The following is an 18,032-nucleotide window of genomic DNA, read 5'->3' as shown; positions in this document are numbered from 1 at the left end:
AGTGGACCTCTTTTGGTATTGCATTTTATTAAATTTAGTGGACCCCCTCCACCTTTGTGGCACCTGAGTAGATGTAAAAGCAAAAGAGGACAGTGACAACCGTTACCAAAGAATTAAAATTATATACTCATATGGTTTTCTGTTTTCATTTATGTTTTTTAAACTATTGTTTTTATAAGTGGCTCAGCAGTGTATATCAACTGAAAGAGACACTATGGCTGATGAGTCAGCATTTCCATGCTGCAACAATGGGTTATTTCTGAAAACAAAAATAATTTACCCAAAATCAAGAAAATATTTTAAGCTTCCTTTGCAATTGCTGTTACATATTTAGAAGTTATAATGCTTTTTAAATGTTTGGCTTTTAATATATTAATTAAGACTAGGTGCAGTAGCTTTTCTCTAATTATTTAGTTTGATCAGGAAGTTAGATATTCCACAAAAGTGAATTTTCCAGATAAGGGAAACCTACTTTTAAGTGTTATTTGTAATGAAAACTACTACCACGTACTAAAAACCTTCTATGTTATGTGTGAAGTGCCATCTTGGAGCCTGATGTACATTGCCACATTTTATCTTTGTAAAAACCTTACGGGATAGGTATCTTTTTTTTCTTTTTTTTTTTTTTTTTTTTTTAACAATGCTAAGGCTGTACGAGGTCTTTCTGTATCCAAAGACTGTTCTGTCTACACTTTCAGATTAATTTTTTAGGTAACATTTTTAAAATAAATTACACTCTCCCCAACCTTATTTGGTAGGATGTAGTGAGTATAATTTAACCTTACAGTGCTTTAGGATTTTCCTTTTTAGTATGATTGTTAGCCCCTGACTGTGGCTCCTAGAGCACAATTGTCCCTGTGATGAATGGCTCAGCTATGCTGTATTACTGATTCTTGTCATCTCCCTTGCTGTCAAGATGTCTTATGTCTATGTGTCTGCCTGTAGCCACCCTCACCTGTCTTCCAACCTTCTGGCATAACTAAACTTGTTAAGTGTGTGAATTAAAACTAAAAGCCATTGGACTCTGAATGAGGACCTACGTGCCCCTCCTAGTAAGTAAAATTCATGAATTTATGTCAGCTATTGCAGTTCTTTATAGGTCTTTTTCACTGATTTCTAGTTTTACAACTTTACTTCAGATGGTTAAGTTTGAATAGAAATCTGGCCTCGCTGAATACAGCATATATAATTTATGTGTGAAAATTACACCTAGCTAATCTAATATACTAGTGCTTCCTTAATAAGATTTATTAAAGAGTACAGTGTGAGTTGGTAAAAAGGAATAAGATGGATAAAATTTTTGAATAAAAATAATTCTGCTTGTCACTGGTGGTACTTATTTTAAAGTTTTATCACTTAGAAGATTATCATTATTAAGGGTACAGGATTCTATATATTTCGGAATTTTTTTTCCAGAATTAGCTCAAATTGGTGCTCGATCTTTTTATTAAATTTACAAGAAAAATATTATCTTATTGGTGAAAAAGTAAAGTATTATAACTAAAAAGGAATTAGTCATTGGCAGGTATAGAATTTCTTCATTTCAATACTAGTAGTTTAATTTTTGCCCAATTTCTTAAATTATATTGAAACAAAATAAACTACCTATTGTTCTTACCCACTGAACCATGATGGTGCTACTGATAACCTTCAGAAGATCTAACAGGAGGAAAAACGGGTAGCCTCTAACAAAATTAGTAGTGTATATGGTGTTCTGCTGAAAGTACTTTAAATGCAGGCTAAATATTTAGCAAATAGACCTTAATGCTGTTATCCTCAACTCCTGTTTCATCAGTCTCTCACAGGTTACTGCCAAATGTTGATCAGTGTGTAAAATTTTTTTTTTTTGGGCTGTTAACAGTATACATAACTATTAGGAGGAATCTGTCAGCTGGAACCTTGAGCTGAGTGAGTCTTGTTTTTTAGTGCAAAGAAAATTTGGTGTGTATGGAAACTGAAGAATTAAGCCCATGAGTGTGTAACAGAGGCAGCAGAAACAGTTTTCCTTATTGACCCCAAGACTAAAGAACAGCTAGGTGAGGAGTGCACCAAGTGCCAATGGAACTTTGTAGACCTTGTAACATCTCCTTGTGCTAGAGCAGACGTGGGGTAACAATGATTGCTAACCTGTTTCGTGAAGTTTCTTAATCCTGTGATGTGTACCATCAAAAATTCTTTACTCAGAATCATACTGTAAACACCAAAAAGTTGAGGACCACTGATATTTGCATTTTCCTTTTCCAATGAAGTATGTAGTTGTTATAAAGTTTAGTTGGGAGACCTTTCAGTTATATTAAATATTATGAATACAGACTTGCACTTGCGTTTACTAATGTCTTTATTTGGGAATTAAAAGTTAAGTTCTACATTACTATAGAATTTCAGGAAAAAAGCCAGCAAATTGATATATAGCACTGCTGAAGTCTACCAATTACTTTTTAATTGGTATTATAGACCTCATTCTGAAACCAGAATGTTTTATTCTCCTAAGTGTGAATGTGCTGTATGAAGTTTCTCTAATTGATTTGCTGTGCCCATTCCATTTGATGTGTCATTTTTCACAATATTTCATAATTTGTGCTCACTTCTAATGAAGAGAGTCGTTAGGACAGGCATGTCTAAGTACAACTGACAGCTAACATTAGGTGCCAGATGCAGTTTATAAAGCTATGTAGAACTGTAGAGAACAGTTTAAATAAATTAGCACCTGTACATTAGTCTCACTTGCTGGTAATTTATAAGCGAATCAGTAGAGATGACATTTAGGTAAGTCATTGATCAAGTTAACAGCTGCAAACCCACTGCCCAGCTGGGATGCCTAATTAATAGAGATTGCATTCCTGACCCAGTGCTTCTGGGTTGAGTCTGCAATCCTTTCATACTTTGACTTAAGTCTAAGAATATACTCAAATACTTTGCCATCATTTTAGGGAACTGTTGAATATCAGTATTCTAGTTAAAACCTAAAAATGGAAGAAACATGTTTACTAATGAGGATTACCTTACTCCATTTCTTATTTGGATTAAATTTTTAAAATTTACATTCTTTTTCTTTCTTTTCTCGCAGCACTTTTTGTTTTGAATTCACATTAAGTATAGATGACATGCTGTAGTTTAATGAGTTTCTTTTTTTTTTTTTTGAGACAGAGTCTCGCTCTGTTGCCCAGGCTGGAGTGCAGTGGCACGATCTTGGATCACTGCAACCTCTGCCTTCCAGGTTCAAGCAATTCTCCTGCTTCAGCCTCCTGAGTAGCTGGGATTGCAGGTGCCCGCCACCATGCTCAGCTGATTTTTGTATTTTTAGTAGAGACGGGGTTTCACCATGTTGGTCAGGCTGGGCTGGAACCCCTGACCTTGTGACCCACCCCACCTGCCTCGGCCTCCCAAAGTGCTGGGATTACAGGCGTGAGCCACCATGCCCGACAGTTTAATGAGTTTCTAAAGAGTTCTGTACTTACTAAATATATGCTCCATTTTTTCTTTTGGAAAAAGCATGGTTTTTTGCTTTTGTTCTGTGGGTTTTTTTTTTTTTTTTTTTTTTTTTGGTGACCAATCAACCAATGAACCTAAACTGTATGTGTAACAATTTCTTAAAGTGTAACATTAGTTTAAAACACCTAACAACTTTGCCAAGTTAAATTTCATACCAATTTTAGAATTGAATATTGGAAATTTTAAGCTACCACTTATTTTGGGAAAATGCCTTTTGTTTTCTATTCCTGTGGCAGATTTTCTTCTGAGTGAATTTAAACTGAAAGATTAGGACATCAGCATCCTTAAAAAGTAAGGCGATGATTTTTGTATGTAGTCGAGCTGTATGGACGTGGATGGTGAGGATGTTTGAATACTAGTGTGTTTACTAGAGGCACCACCAAAATCTGGTTCTTAGACTGGGAAAAAGGTATCTTGAAACACTAATGCTAAACCAAATACAAACCCAAATACCTGGCTAGCAGGATTGTTTTGAAGCTTATGGAAAAACCATTAACTGAGTCACAATTGATACACGTTTTCATTTTTTGTTTTTTGTGTGTGGAAGGGTTGGGTATTTCTTAGTTTAAATAATAATTTTTCATGAAGGTTGGTTTAGAAGTGAAAAGGTGTTTATTTCAGATAATTATGAAATTTCTGTTAATTCTGTCATGGTTAGTAAACTTGTCCAAGTGGGCCAGACCACAGTTTGGATGTGAAATGCCAATTTTCCTTTAATTGTAAGATACTTGGGGGCCCAAACCACTTGCTGGCACCTTTTTTCTAGTGCCTAGTAAGTGTCACACACGTTCTGGGGCCAATGAACACTGACAGTGAACAGATAGGTTAACATTAACAGAGAGTCTTTTCCTCACCACCTTCCCCCAGTGATTTTCTGGTTGACCTAATTTTACCTTTCATAATATTTAAATTTTGCATTATTTTTCATGCTAATATAGATGTTTCTGAATCACATAACAGGAAAACTACTTAAAAAAAAAAAAAAGACCCTGAAGTATTCTAACATTTTATTTGCCTTCATGGTTCTCATTTTCTTTTCTTATATTTCTGAGCCTTTCCCAACCACATCTTTGCCCTAATCTAAAATTTTTTGTGAGGTAGGCCTATTACCCCAACCATTTTTGTTACTTATTCTTTGTAATTATCTTATTTGAAATACCCTCCTTAGTGTTAATTTTATATTAAGCTTAATGCCTTATGTTGGATTGGGAAATTACAATTGTGTGTTTTTGTTTTTATTTTTTTGAGACAGAGTCTTGCTCTGTTGCCCAGGCTGGAGCGTAGTGGTGCAATCTCAGCTCACTGCAGCCTCTGCCTCCTGGGTTCCAGTGGTTCTCCTGCCTCAGCCTCCCAAGTATCTGGGATTACAGGTGGCGCCACCACGCCCAACTAATTTTTATGTCTTTAGTAGAGACGGGGTTTTAACATGTTGGTCAGGCTGGTCTCGAACACGTGACCTCAAGTGATCTGCCCACCTTGGCCTCCCGAAGTGCTGGGATTATAGGCGTGAGCCACCGCACCTGGCCGCTATTGTGTGTTTTGGAAAGCCCCAAGGACTCAGGAGATCAGCTCATGGAAGACTTTATCTTCAGTGAAGTGTTTTCTTAATATGAGGCAAAGGCTTTTGAGTTTGAGGAGTAAGAACAAAGTTGTCTACCATTTGCAGGGAGAACTTGGGAAAGTCTCTTGAGGCATTGGCATTTGAGAGAAACTGATAGAGGAAGCCAAAGAGCAAATTACTGGGGGTAAGAGTAGAGATGAAAAGTTAAATATCGTGCTGGGTGCAGTGGCTCACGCCTGTAATCCCAGCACTTTGGGAGGCCGAGGCAGGCAGATCACGAGGTCAGGAGATCGAGACCATCCTGGCTAACACCGTGAAACTCTGTCTCTACTAAAAATTCGAAAAGTTAGCCGGGCATGGTGGCGGGTGCCTGTAGTCCCAGCTACTCAGGACTTGAGGCAGGAGAATGGCGTGAACCCGGGAGGCGGAACTTGCAGTTGAGCCGAGATCGCACCACTGCACTCCAGCCTGGGCGAGAGAGCAAGATTCTGTCACACACACACAAAAAAGTTAAATATTGTATTGGAAGGGCTTGAGCAAATGCCTTTCTACTGAAATAAACCTCAAGTTACAATGCCCTAATAGACCAGCTTACAGGCAGTCAAAACTAAAACAGTCGGATGTGTGACACTGAGCTGGTTTTGCCTAGCCTGGCTTTGAATTAGGTCTGCATAATCGTGGTCAAAGAAGTTGAAATCTTAACATTGGGCCTTGTGGGGTGGGAAGGCAATCTGAGAGGAAGAAAGCTGGAAAGCTGTTATGCTCCCTGAGTGTGCCTTGCTGAGTGTGCCATACTCCCTGAGTATGGGGTGAGCTTCCTCATACCTGAGGCAGAGCCTCCAGTGGCAAGAGACAGCAGTAACTTCAGCAAGACAGTGATAGTAAGATTGTGCCTGGTGCTGAAATGCAGACTGCAGCAGATGCATTTTGATGTTTTTCTGACACACAGAATTTCCAATAGTGCATCACTACCCGCAGCAGGTTTAGAGAGAAAGGTGATAGTGCCCTGTTCCTCCCCACCATCCCTGCCTTTAGAATGGTGATGGGGAAGAGTTATTCCAGAACTGGACTGAAAGTTGCACTGCCTGGGAGGAGGAGCATTGGGGACAGTATTCCCTGGAGGGCACGTTGCAAGTAAGATACTGTCCATGTGGGTGCTTAGAGAGGACATTATTCCTTCAGGTGGACCCTCCTAGAACGTAAGATGGAGGTCTGTGCTTGTCATTTTGCTTTGTTGGTTTTTCTTGCTTATGCTTTGTTCTAGGAGAAAGAAACTGCAAAAACAAGCAGAGAAGGTTTTCAGTATTTGTCACAACTTGATATTTATATATTTTCTTTCTAGTAGCAAGTTAAAATTAACTATGATTCAAATGAACAACAAAGGGTAGGGGGAAAACTGGAGCTGATCCAGTAAGGACCTCTGAATGAATACAGACTACAAGAAGACTGATTGGGAAAGCGAAGGCTTTTGTAATATTACTCTCATTTTTACTCCATATACACACTTCTGTTACACACACACACACTCTCTCTCTCTCTCTCTGTCTTTCTCTCTTACATTTTCCTACTGCTTCCTGTATGTAAATATTTCCACCCATATACCCAACTTTGAAGTCCAGGCTGAATGAAATAGGGTATTTAAACCCAGTTCTCTTACCTTTACTCTTTAAGAGAGTAAAGTTAGGCTGTCATGCTTAGTACCAGAGGGCTTCTGTAGTGTTAAGAGATGTCAGGAAATGCAGCCTTACAGATGGTTGTCATGATACTGAGTTACCCATCCAAGCCCTCAAGGAATCGAGTCATAGATCTAAGTACTAAAACACTGCTTCCAGTCTTTTCACTTCACGGGGGAGAAAGTTAGGAATGGCCGTTATTACCAGCTTTGTTGTAGAAATCCTCTATTCGGAGACTACTTGGTTGTTAATATTCTGTCTTGTAACAATAGATATGTGTTTGTTAATTTAGACCAATAACATTACATTACAGACTTTAACCTTGTAACCGTTTAACAAAGTTTAAAAAACCTTTCTGAAATACACCTCAGTAGCATTAGTACAGTGCTGAGTTGCATGATTAAAATTAATTGGCAGTAAATAAATGAAATTGATAGTAAATAAAATGAAAATTTACTTCCTTGGTTGCACCAAGCACATGTCAGTGAGCATAGTAGTCACATAGGCTACTGGCTGTCATTTTGAACAGCACAGATTATATAGAGTATTTCCATTATCAGAGGAAGTTCTACTGGACATGTTAGGATTGCTCCTTCATTTCTTCCCAAGTAAGAATTTATAATTTTTGCTTTGTGTTACTTACAAGAAAGAATACTTGGAAGTATAAGTAATATTTGTTTGCAGTTTCTATTTTGTCTTTCTTTGAAACAATTAAAAACACCTGAAGAAGTGGCTTTGAAAACAGTTCAAAAATACCACAAAAGATAAAATAGAAATTTAGAAGTATAGAACATGGTTGCTTCTTTTATCTGAATAAAACAGCAGTGGGCAAGGTGCCGTGGCACATGCTGTAGTCTCAGCTCCTTGGGAGTCTGAGGCAGGAGGATTTCTTGAGCCCAGGAGTCAAGGATGTAGTGTGCCATGATCACATCTGTGAATAGCCACTGCTCTCCTGGGCAACATAGTAAGACCCAATCTCTAAAAAACAAACAAAAATTTATTAAAACAATCACAAATTATAGAAGAACAAAAGGTTTATATGACTTTTATATGTATATACATATGTATTTATGTATTAATATGTATATTGCATGGATGTTGGAACCAGAATTGAGAAACATCAAAACACTATAATAGCAACAGCAGTAAATACTAATTTGTGTACTTTTTCTTGTGAAAAATTTCATTCATACAGAAAAAGAGAATGTCTGTCACCTGGGTTAACTTCTTAACATTTTGCTGTATTTGCTTCATCTGTATGTTTTTTGGCTGCACCGTTTTATTTTAAGGTAAAATACAATTACAAACATCATGATGCTTCACTCCTAAATACATCTTCAAAAATTTAGGACTTCTGCCTATATAACCACAATATCACTATCACATCTAAGAAAATTAATCTGAATATAGTCTATAGCAGGAGATGGAAAATTTTATCTATGAGTTTGTATTTACATTTCCCTAGTTGTCTATAAAAGAGTTTTTATAGTTGGTTCTCTCAAGGGCCCTGCAATCCATTTGTTGATTTATTCTTTGAGTATCTGCTGTGTTCTAATTCTGGAGTGAGAAATTATTGACTAAGACATGGTCCTTTGCCTTCAAAAACACACCTGCAGACACGACCAAGGTAAAATCGAAGATTTGGCAACAGCACATGGGAGAAAGAAGAACTGGTAGAAAGCAAAATAAGTTATTTGAGGAACAGTTTTGGATGTGCTGTTTGGATACATAAATGGAAAAATCCCTAAGGCAGTTGACAAATAGTTTAGAACTATGGAAATAGATTTGGTCTCTCCCTACATAAATTTGCTTGAAAAGAAGAGAATCAAAGATGGAACTCTGAGGAAACAGCACTTAAGGGATGAGCAGAGGTGTGTTTAGGAGAGATCAAGAGGAAACTTGCAGAAAGGTAGGAGGGGAATGTGGCTGCAAGAAGGAAGGGAGACAGCAGCCTCATACAGATGAGACCTGAAAGTAGGTCACAGGATTTGAAAAAAAGGCCTCAGTGACCCCTGACAAAGTACCAGAATTATGGTTAGGCCAGATTGAAATCTGGGGAAAAAAGCAATGGGTACTTCAGGGAGTGGGTGGATGCTTCTCAGGACAGGAATGTGAGTGAGAATTGAGTTGTTTATGGGCCTAGATGCCACCAGGAGCACAGTCTTGTTTAGATGGGTGCTTCACATGATCCTTGAGGTTGCTCACAAATGTGGTGTCATTGGTACGGAAAGGAGAAAGGTGGGCCTCACCCCTTTGTGAGTGCTGTGAGTGATGTGGAAGCTGAAGGCAGTGACAAGGATGGGGAGGGAATGGAATGGCCAAATGGTGTGTACATTGAAAGAGGCTCATTCTGTGTTTGACTGAGGTGGCACTAAGAGAAGTAATGGAGAGCCTAGTGGAATAGGGAGGACTTCCAGACAAGGCTGCATTTGATCTACGATCTTGAAAGATCTTGAAAGACAAACAGCAATGTGTTAAGTGGAGAAGTAGAACAACAGTATTCCAGGCAGACAAAACAATTTGCAAAGGCATTTGTTTAGAAAGGAAGAAATGACTGGTAAAAAGAGACAGATGCAAAGTATCACTGAAAAGAGTAGATGACCACTCTCCTTTGTACTCTCTGTGTAACCTGTAAGTATTTCTATCATAGGTCCTGTGTATATTATTTTATCATGCCGTTTTGTGTGTACTATTACAGCAGCCCCTGTATTTGAGACTATGTATACATCTGTCTCCACTGATAGAATGAGGTCGGGAGCCATATCTTAATTTTTATCATTCTAAACTAGCAGAGTGCCTAGAACTCAGGTGGGATAAATATTTGTTGAGTAAAATTTATTTAGGTAAATAATCTATTTCTTTCTCTTTAAGCACATTTGGCTTTTTCTCCTAATTTTACTACTAAATAGCTGGATGTCCTTGATGTCAGTGAAGAAGTGAATCTGTTATCCGAGAGAAGATCGGTTCCCTAGTATGGACAAAGGAGAGTACATTATGAAATTAAATTTCAGAAGGTTGAGGTTCTGGCTTTGCCATTTATTTCAGTGTAAACTACTTAACTGCTGCTTCTTGGTCTGTAAAATAGAGCTCATGAATGCATGCTATCTTATGTCATAAAATAATATGGGAAATAATGTGCTTTACATAAACTGAACATTTTTGTATAGTTAATTAATATTTATTGAATGGCTACTATGTTGTATTTTTATAAATAGCTTTTTAAATTCTCACAACAACTAGATAAAGTTGATATCCTTGCACATCAGAATCACTGGGAGTGGTAGTATTTGAAAAGTCTTCTTATGGTTATAATAAGACACAGTGAGGATTATGTTATTATTTACACTTTCATCATGTTTTCGTGTTCACTGCTTCCTTTCTTTTGAACTCTCCAATGTTTAGTGAAAGTGAAGATTTTCCTGTTTTATAGCACATAATGCTCTGCCCAAAACGTATCTGTAGGCTGTTCAACTCAGTACTAGCACTCAAGATTCTCTTGTTATATGTATTTGTTGTTTATCTCAAAAGGATATTCATCTACTTGTGTTTTAACAACTGTGTGGTAACTGAAAGTTAAGCATACACAGAAAGGAGCACAGTTTTTTTTCATAGCCAAGTAGTCCTTTGTTTGCTTCAGAATTTGTAAAAGAAAAGAAAAAGAAAGAAAAAGAAAAAAATCTGCATAGAATGCCCACAGGAGATAAATGGAAGTAATAGGTTAGGTCGTGTTAGTACTATTCCCTGCATACTAAACAGATGGCAGACAGCGTGCCAGGAATGTGCCTTTTCTGTTTTGTATGTTTTGTTATTTGGTTTTAAAACAACTGGCTTATTTTATTTCCTATTCCCTCTTTTGTTCGTTTTTCTTTCATCTTTTGTTTTTCATTGTTTTCACTGAATTTGCAATATTGCTTTTTATCTGACATGATATCTTTTGCTCTGTGGACCTTTTCCGCAGTATTTGGTACAATACCTAACATAGTGAGGGATTATAAATGAATAAGTGTGTATTAATTTACTTTTAGCTGAGAAAAATTTTTTAAGGCAAAGACACATTTTCTGATACTTTCAGAAGACTTCTAGCAAATTCTTTGTTGGCTTATTTTTGTCTTTTTAAAAGAGAGATTGCCTGTAAGCCCTAGACATCCTTTGCAATCAATGCTTTCTTTTCAGTTTCCACCAATGAGCTTCCTCATGACTTTTCTGTCTTAGTCTTCATGACAAATTCAACTGTAGGTTGGAATTCTTCAATTTTCGTTTCCCTCTAGGCTTCTATTCATTGGTCACCTAAGTTTACAGTAATTTTCATATTTGGAAATGATGCCGATGACAGCTTGAAACTTGGTTGAATTGTCTCCTTTGTGGTTACAGTGTGTTCACTCTACGTTGAAGAATTGTGCTTAGTCTTCCATGCCGTCTAGTGTTCTGATCCAGGCCTTGGCTTCAGTTGTCCCTTTGCTAAGATGCCAACCAGCCTTGGGCTGCCCTGTATGACTGAGAATGAGGCCTGACGTCTAGGTGGCCCACGAGTTCTATAGGCCAATGTTGGCTTTGCTGAGACAGGTTGCGTTTGGGAAAATCTTACTTATTTTTAAATTTTAAACATTTTTCTCACCTTTTTATTTTGAAACTTTTCAAATTTCCAGAAAAGTTGAATATTCATTGAATAAATATAAACACATACCCCCATCACCTAGATTTGCCAGATGTTAACATTTTGCCACATTTTGTCTCTTTGTATATGTAAAACATTTCTTACTGATCCATTGAAAATTGCACATTATAAACTTAGCCCCCAAATACATCAGTATGTACTTAACCCCTAAATGCATACATTCTTCATACCATTATCTCCCACAATATCATTATCACATCTGATACAATTATAATAATTCTATATGCCATATATATAATCTTGGTGAAAATTTCCTCAGTTTTCCCCATAATGTCTTTATAGCTGACTAGTTGTTTTGTAGAATCCAGGCCACTTGTCTTGTACAATTGTGTCACGTCCTGGCTTTCTGCTTGCTTTCTCATGATCAGATTTAGAATGTATAAAGGATACTGCTAAGGTGATATATACTTCTCGTTGCATCCACGAAGTCTAAGAGGTACATAGTCAGTTTGTCCTGCTGTTGATGATGATATGACTGATCCCTTGGTTACAGTGGTGACCACTAGACCTCTTCATTGTAAAAGTAGCCTTTTCCCAATCTATAGGGTAATATTTTGAGTTCATGTGAATTTTCCATTCTTTAGTAACCTTTCAGCCAGTGGCTTTAGCATTTGTTGGTGATCCTTGCCTGAAATTGATGGTTAATTTGGAAGTTGTAAAATGGTGATTTTCTACTTCTGTCACTCCTTTTACTTTTATAACATATTGTTCTGTAAAGTAGCTTTCTTTTTCTTCTTGCCCCTCCTCCCGAGTGTGTGTGTGTGCGTGTATGTGTACACGTGTGCGTGTGGGTGCACATGAAAGTGCATGTCACATATTGAGTGTGTTGTGAAGCATTATCATTATTCTTTTATTTTCAGAGACAGGGTCTTGCTCCATCAACCAGGCTATAGTGTAGTGACGCTGTCATAGCTCACTGCAGACTTGAACTCCTGGGCTCAAGGAATCCTCTCACTTCAGCTTTCTGAGTAGCTGGGACTACAGTCATGTGCCACCACACTTCTTAAAAATTTTTTTTGTAGAGATGGCATCTCAGTATCTCTAAAAAGAGATAGTGAGAATGTCTCAGACTCATTTTGTGCTTTGTCTGTCTTATGCCTAGAATCAGCCATTTCTCCAAGGTACTTGGTTCCTTACACTGGAATGTATATAGAAACCAGTTGACCCTCCCATTGCTCCTAAAGTTCCATTGCTTTATGCTTTTTCAGGGAACAGAACTAGGAAATAATATTTTTTGAATATTACAGGAAATAGTTTTTAAGATAAGAGTTTATATTACTTAACATTATAGGTTTTCCCTTTTACATTTGTATCTCTTCTATAATAAAATATCAGTCTCCATAAAATTAATATATTTACTTATTTGCTTTATGCTGCAATATACATAAAATATTTCAGAATTATAGTATCAGTGTTATGACTGACTATAAGCCTACCAAGTAAAGATGAAGATTTCTTTGCAATTATTTTGTTGTTGTTATTTGTTTCTGGTTATATTTTTAGAGTTTCTTTGTAAATATTATTCTTTAATACATAAAACATTTACATGCTTCAGGGCTTAACTATACAAGGGAGGCCCAGAGGAGTTTGCCCTCATCCCTATGCCCCTCCCTCTACTCTCACCCAACCCTTGAGAAATGATTTTTATTGGTTTCTACTTAACTTTTTTGTGTTTATGTTTGCAAAAAAGCTTATGTGTATTTTCTGCCTGTACTTATACGCCTTTTCTTTTTCTGTTTCTTACACCAAAGCAGCATTCTAGGTACATTTCTTTTGTATCTTGGCTTTTCTCTCTGTTTTACAGCTCTATAATACTTGATTGCACAGATGTGCCCTTATTTATTCAGCCAACCTCTTATGTATGGGGATTTGGTTGTTTTCAGTATTTTGTTCTCATAAATCAGTGAATAGCACGTGCTTATGTTCTTTTGTATTCATAGGGGTGTATCTTCTGGGTAAATTCATCGAGTCAGATTGCTAGGGAAATATATATGTAATTTTGTTAGAAAGCTCCCACCTTCCTGCTGAAGAGGTTATAGCACTTGGCATTCCCACCAGCAAGGTGGCAGGGTGTTTTTTTATAGCCTCGCCAACAGTGTGCTGTCAGACTTTTGAACTTTTGCTAGTCCTATTAGATAAAATGTGTTCTTTCAGTAGTTTTAATTGCACTTATCTTATTATGAGCCATATACTTCTTTTACAAATATAGTTTAACTGGTCAATCTTTTTTTTTTTTTTGAGACAGAGTCTCGCCGTGTCACCCAGGCTGGCGTGCAATGGCGCGATCTCAGCTCACTGCAACCTCCGCCTTCGAGGTTCAAACGATTCTCCTGCCCCAGCCTCCCAAGTAGCTGGGATTACAGGCGCCCGCCACCATGCCCAGCTAATTTTTGTATTTTTAGTAGATACGGGGTTTCACCACGTTGGCCGGTCTGGTCTCAAACTGACCTTGTGATCCACCCTCCTCAGCCTCTCAAAGTGCCGGGATTACAGGCGTGAGCCACCAGGCCCAGCCTGTCAATCTTTTTTAAAAAATTACTTATAAATTTTGAGTCATAATTATGAAAGACTTTTCCATTGCTTAGTTATAAAGGAATTCACTCATGGTGTATGTGAGTATTTGTTTGTTTTTATTTTGTATGTTTAGCCCTCTCACTCATTTGGAGTTCACTCTGCTGTATATGATGTGAGGTTTGGATTTCGGTTGTATCTTTTTCCAAATGGCAATCAGTTGCAGTATCACTTATTAAGGCTCATATGTGTAATCCCAATACTGGTAGTCCAAGGCAAGAAGATCATTTGAGCTTAGGAGTTCAAGACCAGCCTGAGCAACATAGTGAGACCCTCGTCTGTACAAAAAAAAAAAAAAATTAGCTGGGTGTGGTGGTGCAAGCCTACAGCTCCAGCTACCCCTGAGGCTGAGGTGGGAGGATTGCTTGAGCCTGGGAGGTCAAGGCTGCAGTGAGCATGATTGTGCCACTGCACTCCAGCCTCAGCGACAGAGTGAGATTCTGATCTAATAAAAGAAAAGGTCTACCTTTTCTCCCTGCAGCAAAGGAAGGGGGTGGGTGGGGAGGGACCTGGTTAAAACAAAAAAGAGTTTGCTAAAGGGGCACACTGACGTTTGATCTAAGTTTTTTATTTGTTTGTTTATTTTGCACTCCAGCCTGCGTGACAAAGCATATTGCCCAGCCTGGTTTATAACACCTGGCCTCATCCTCCCACATCAGCCTCCCACAGTACTGGGATTACCAGCATGAGCCACTGTGCCTGACCTAGGTTTTTTGTTTTGTTTTAAATGTAATTTTGTTCTGAAAAAAGTTGAATAGTAGAATGAAGCTTGACCCAGAGACACAATTAGGGTCCCTAATATGACTGAATTTATACCCCCAAATTATAGACCTCTCCTTTTCTTGGCAGAGTCTGATCCAACACATTTGCTATGTGGGTGGGCAGAGAAGGCCCACTCAGAACAGGCTCTCTAAATGAGCAGAAGTGTATTTAAATTCACTACCGGATCCCAGGCCATAGACTTTTCATCTGGCACCGTTCAACAAGAAAGAAAGTGTACATTTTGTTGTTGTGAGGCAGGGCATTGGAGAAGACACTATAAAGGCTTAAGCTATTGTTCTCAGCTGGGAGGCAGTGCTGCTCCCTAGGACGTAGGGGCATTTGGAAAGGTGTGGGGGTGAGGTTTGTCACGAGCACTGGGTATTACTGGTGCCAACTGGAAAAAGGCCAGGAATATTAAATGACCTGCAGTATGGGGGAAGGGTGCCTATGATGGAGCTGTCACACCCACAATGCCAGTAGCATTCCTATTGAAAAACAGACATGGAAGAACTTGTTTGGAAAGAGGGTAGTTTAAAAACTCTGGAAAAAGTTGAAAGAACATCTAAAAACATCAGGGGTGTCATGATGGGTGAGACTTAGAGCCTGCTCTTTGATATGTGCACGACCAGCTGGGAGCTGGAACAATTGCTCTTAAGCACATTTCCACAGAAGCCGGACAGGAGCATCTCTAAGTGATCCCTTAAAAGAGAGATTATTTGTGCTTTCATATTTAAGGAATGACATGTTTAAAGCTGACACTTGAAAATTGCCAATAACCAATTTAATAGTGAAATTTTTTTCTTTTTGGATGTGTGTGTAGTAATTTTATCATCCCATTGAAACATTTATGAAATAAGATAATGCTTTGAGACTCTAGTTCAGTGTCCAGCATATAGAAAGCATTCTATAACTATTAATTCTAACCTTGTTTATATAGCAGTTGTTAACTAACCTTTGTGTATATTTTCAGAGAGCTATTGCTTACCTTTTCCCAAGTGGTTTGTTTGAGAAACGAGCCAGGCCAATAATGAAGGTAGTTATCTTAATTACTATTTTAAAAATTTCACTTTTATATGTTATGATAATTATCTAATACATTATTAATTTATTTTACAGCATCCTGAACAGATTTTTCCAAGACAAAGAGGTAAGTTTGTTCAAGAATGAGATAAACAGTTTCTTCTTTACCGTATTCCGGTGTTAGGTTATGTATCAGCGGTTGCTGACATATTGTAGGGTGGCCTTCCTGTGTCACAGTAGTTGTGAAGTAGGTCAAAAAATTTTGTAACAATGAATGAGTGAAGTTTGCAAACCATATCTTTTAAATTAAATACTAAAATTGGATGTGTTTAGAGCTTAGGACTATACCAATGTCATACTAATTATTTGCATTCTAATATGTCCTTTTGAGGGAGAGTTTGGTACAGATCTGCTGGCAACTAATTCAACTTCTGTTTATATGAAAATTTAAAACTTTTCTTGATTTTGGAAGCACATCTTCACTGACTATAGATTTTCTTTTCTGTTCTTTCAATACTTTAATGATGTAATTCCATTGTCTTGTCTTACATAGTTTCTAATGAGCAGTTAGCCATCATTCTAATTGTGTCTCCTGTTTTCTCTGGCTTCTGTTAAGATGTTCTCTTCATCTTTTAAATGTGTAAAAAAATATTGAAGAAAATACACAGCAAGCTTTAAGGTTGTCAAGAAATTGAATAATATATTTACTATACATTAGAAGCCTCTTATCCAGTGAGGACCAGTAGTTCTCTGTTAACTTAGGAAGTATTAAAGCTAGAAATCATTTCTTTAAAAAACACTCAAAATGTAACCTGTACTTACCCATCAAGCTTTTGCTGTGACCCTAGAGGTTTGGTGGTTTTGAGTGTGTCTGCTCCTCCCCGTTGCTTTTATATAACCATGCTGCTGATGCAACATCGCAGTCTTTCAGTTTTGATTTTCTTGCAGTGGAGCAGTGAACTTACACTTCCTAAGAAATCTGAGTGCAGAATATTTTTGTATTTCTATAAATTCTTCCCATCAAACCTCACTGAAGTTGACACTTTTTTTTTTTTTTAGCAACTTGCCTTTCTAGAGCATTCAACCTAGTTTTCTTAGAAGTAGCAACTTTAATGTTTGCACTCATATTTAATTTATTTATTTAATACTTAATTCATGTATTTATAGAAATAAGTACAACTGTAATAAAATAGGCTTGGGAGTAAACACAACTATTAGTAAGCATGAAACTCAGCAGCAAAAATATGTGGATCTACTTGAGAATAGCTTGGTGGCCACGGGTGCTCAATACGCAGGCCGTTTTATCAGTGTGTTTAGAATTAAATAGAAATTGGTAAGATAGCAGATATTTCTGTAGAAGACTTATTTATTTTGCAGTGGTATTTCTGCTAAGTCATATTTTTATTCAAAGCTAGGCATTTATTCTCTCACTCCAGTTCACTCTTGGAAATGATAACTTTTAGTTTGAATCTTATTATAAATGTTTTGAATCTTTTTATAAATATGCTGTATCATTTGTATTTCCTCACTTCTTAATCATGGTTGATTATAAATTATACCATCGATTTAATAATAGCTTTTGGGGAAATAATAAATGAAGACTATGTTAAAAGTGCACGTCACTTTTGCAGATACAACTCAGTGTTACAGAAGTATAACTATGCACAGGGCACAGTAACTTACATTAAACACCTAGTAGCTTTCCGGTAAATGTTTGTAATGACAGTGATTTTTTTTTTCTTCTTTACTAACTCTTCTATTTTTTTTAACCTCTCAGGCTCCTCACCTATTTCTCTCTCTCTCTCTTTGTTCCTTGTATCTCTACTAGTTGCATCTCTTCTTATACATCTGCCCCTCTAAGACTGGTTTGTTCTTTCAAATCATACCAGCTTCTCAGTATTAGAAGTTTATTGTTACTAGCAGCCAGGTTGTAACAACTGAAACTTCTATATATCCTTGCAAAATGCCCATGTGTTATTTTGAAAATATGTCACTCCTGGTAGGATTATCTTAAGTTGTAGTTTACTATATGTAACTATATGTAAACAGTACTCCTCTAGAATTAGTAAAATATTTTTTGTTGCTTACCTACCTACTTCCCAATTTTGTTGTATTTCATAAATATAGGATAAACTGATTTTTTTGTATGCTAAAGAACTAACAGTGAATTTTAAATAGATTATGACACTTATAGTCTACTAACACTTTCCTTATTAAAAGATGGAAGCTTCTAGATTGAGTTAACATAAAAGTCTTGCTCTGTATATGTTTTAAAGCA

The 18,032-nt window shown here is 37.1% G+C and overlaps 1 protein-coding gene across 1 annotated transcript in view; it reads left to right on the top strand.

Moving 5' to 3' along the window:
* Nucleotides 1-18,032, top strand: part of MRPS9 (mitochondrial ribosomal protein S9) — a 61,832-nt gene that overhangs the window by 16,346 nt on the left and 27,454 nt on the right. The window contains exons 3-4 of the mRNA XM_003281958.1: nt 15,705-15,767; nt 15,851-15,881. Coding sequence (XP_003282006.1) covers nt 15,705-15,767; nt 15,851-15,881 — 94 coding nt within the window. The remainder of the gene's footprint in view (nt 1-15,704; nt 15,768-15,850; nt 15,882-18,032) is intronic.

Source organism: Nomascus leucogenys, chromosome 14 (genome assembly GCF_006542625.1).
Source record: "Nomascus leucogenys isolate Asia chromosome 14, Asia_NLE_v1, whole genome shotgun sequence".
Taxonomy (NCBI): domain Eukaryota; kingdom Metazoa; phylum Chordata; class Mammalia; order Primates; family Hylobatidae; genus Nomascus; species Nomascus leucogenys.
This window is presented reverse-complemented; position numbering and strand designations above follow the sequence as displayed.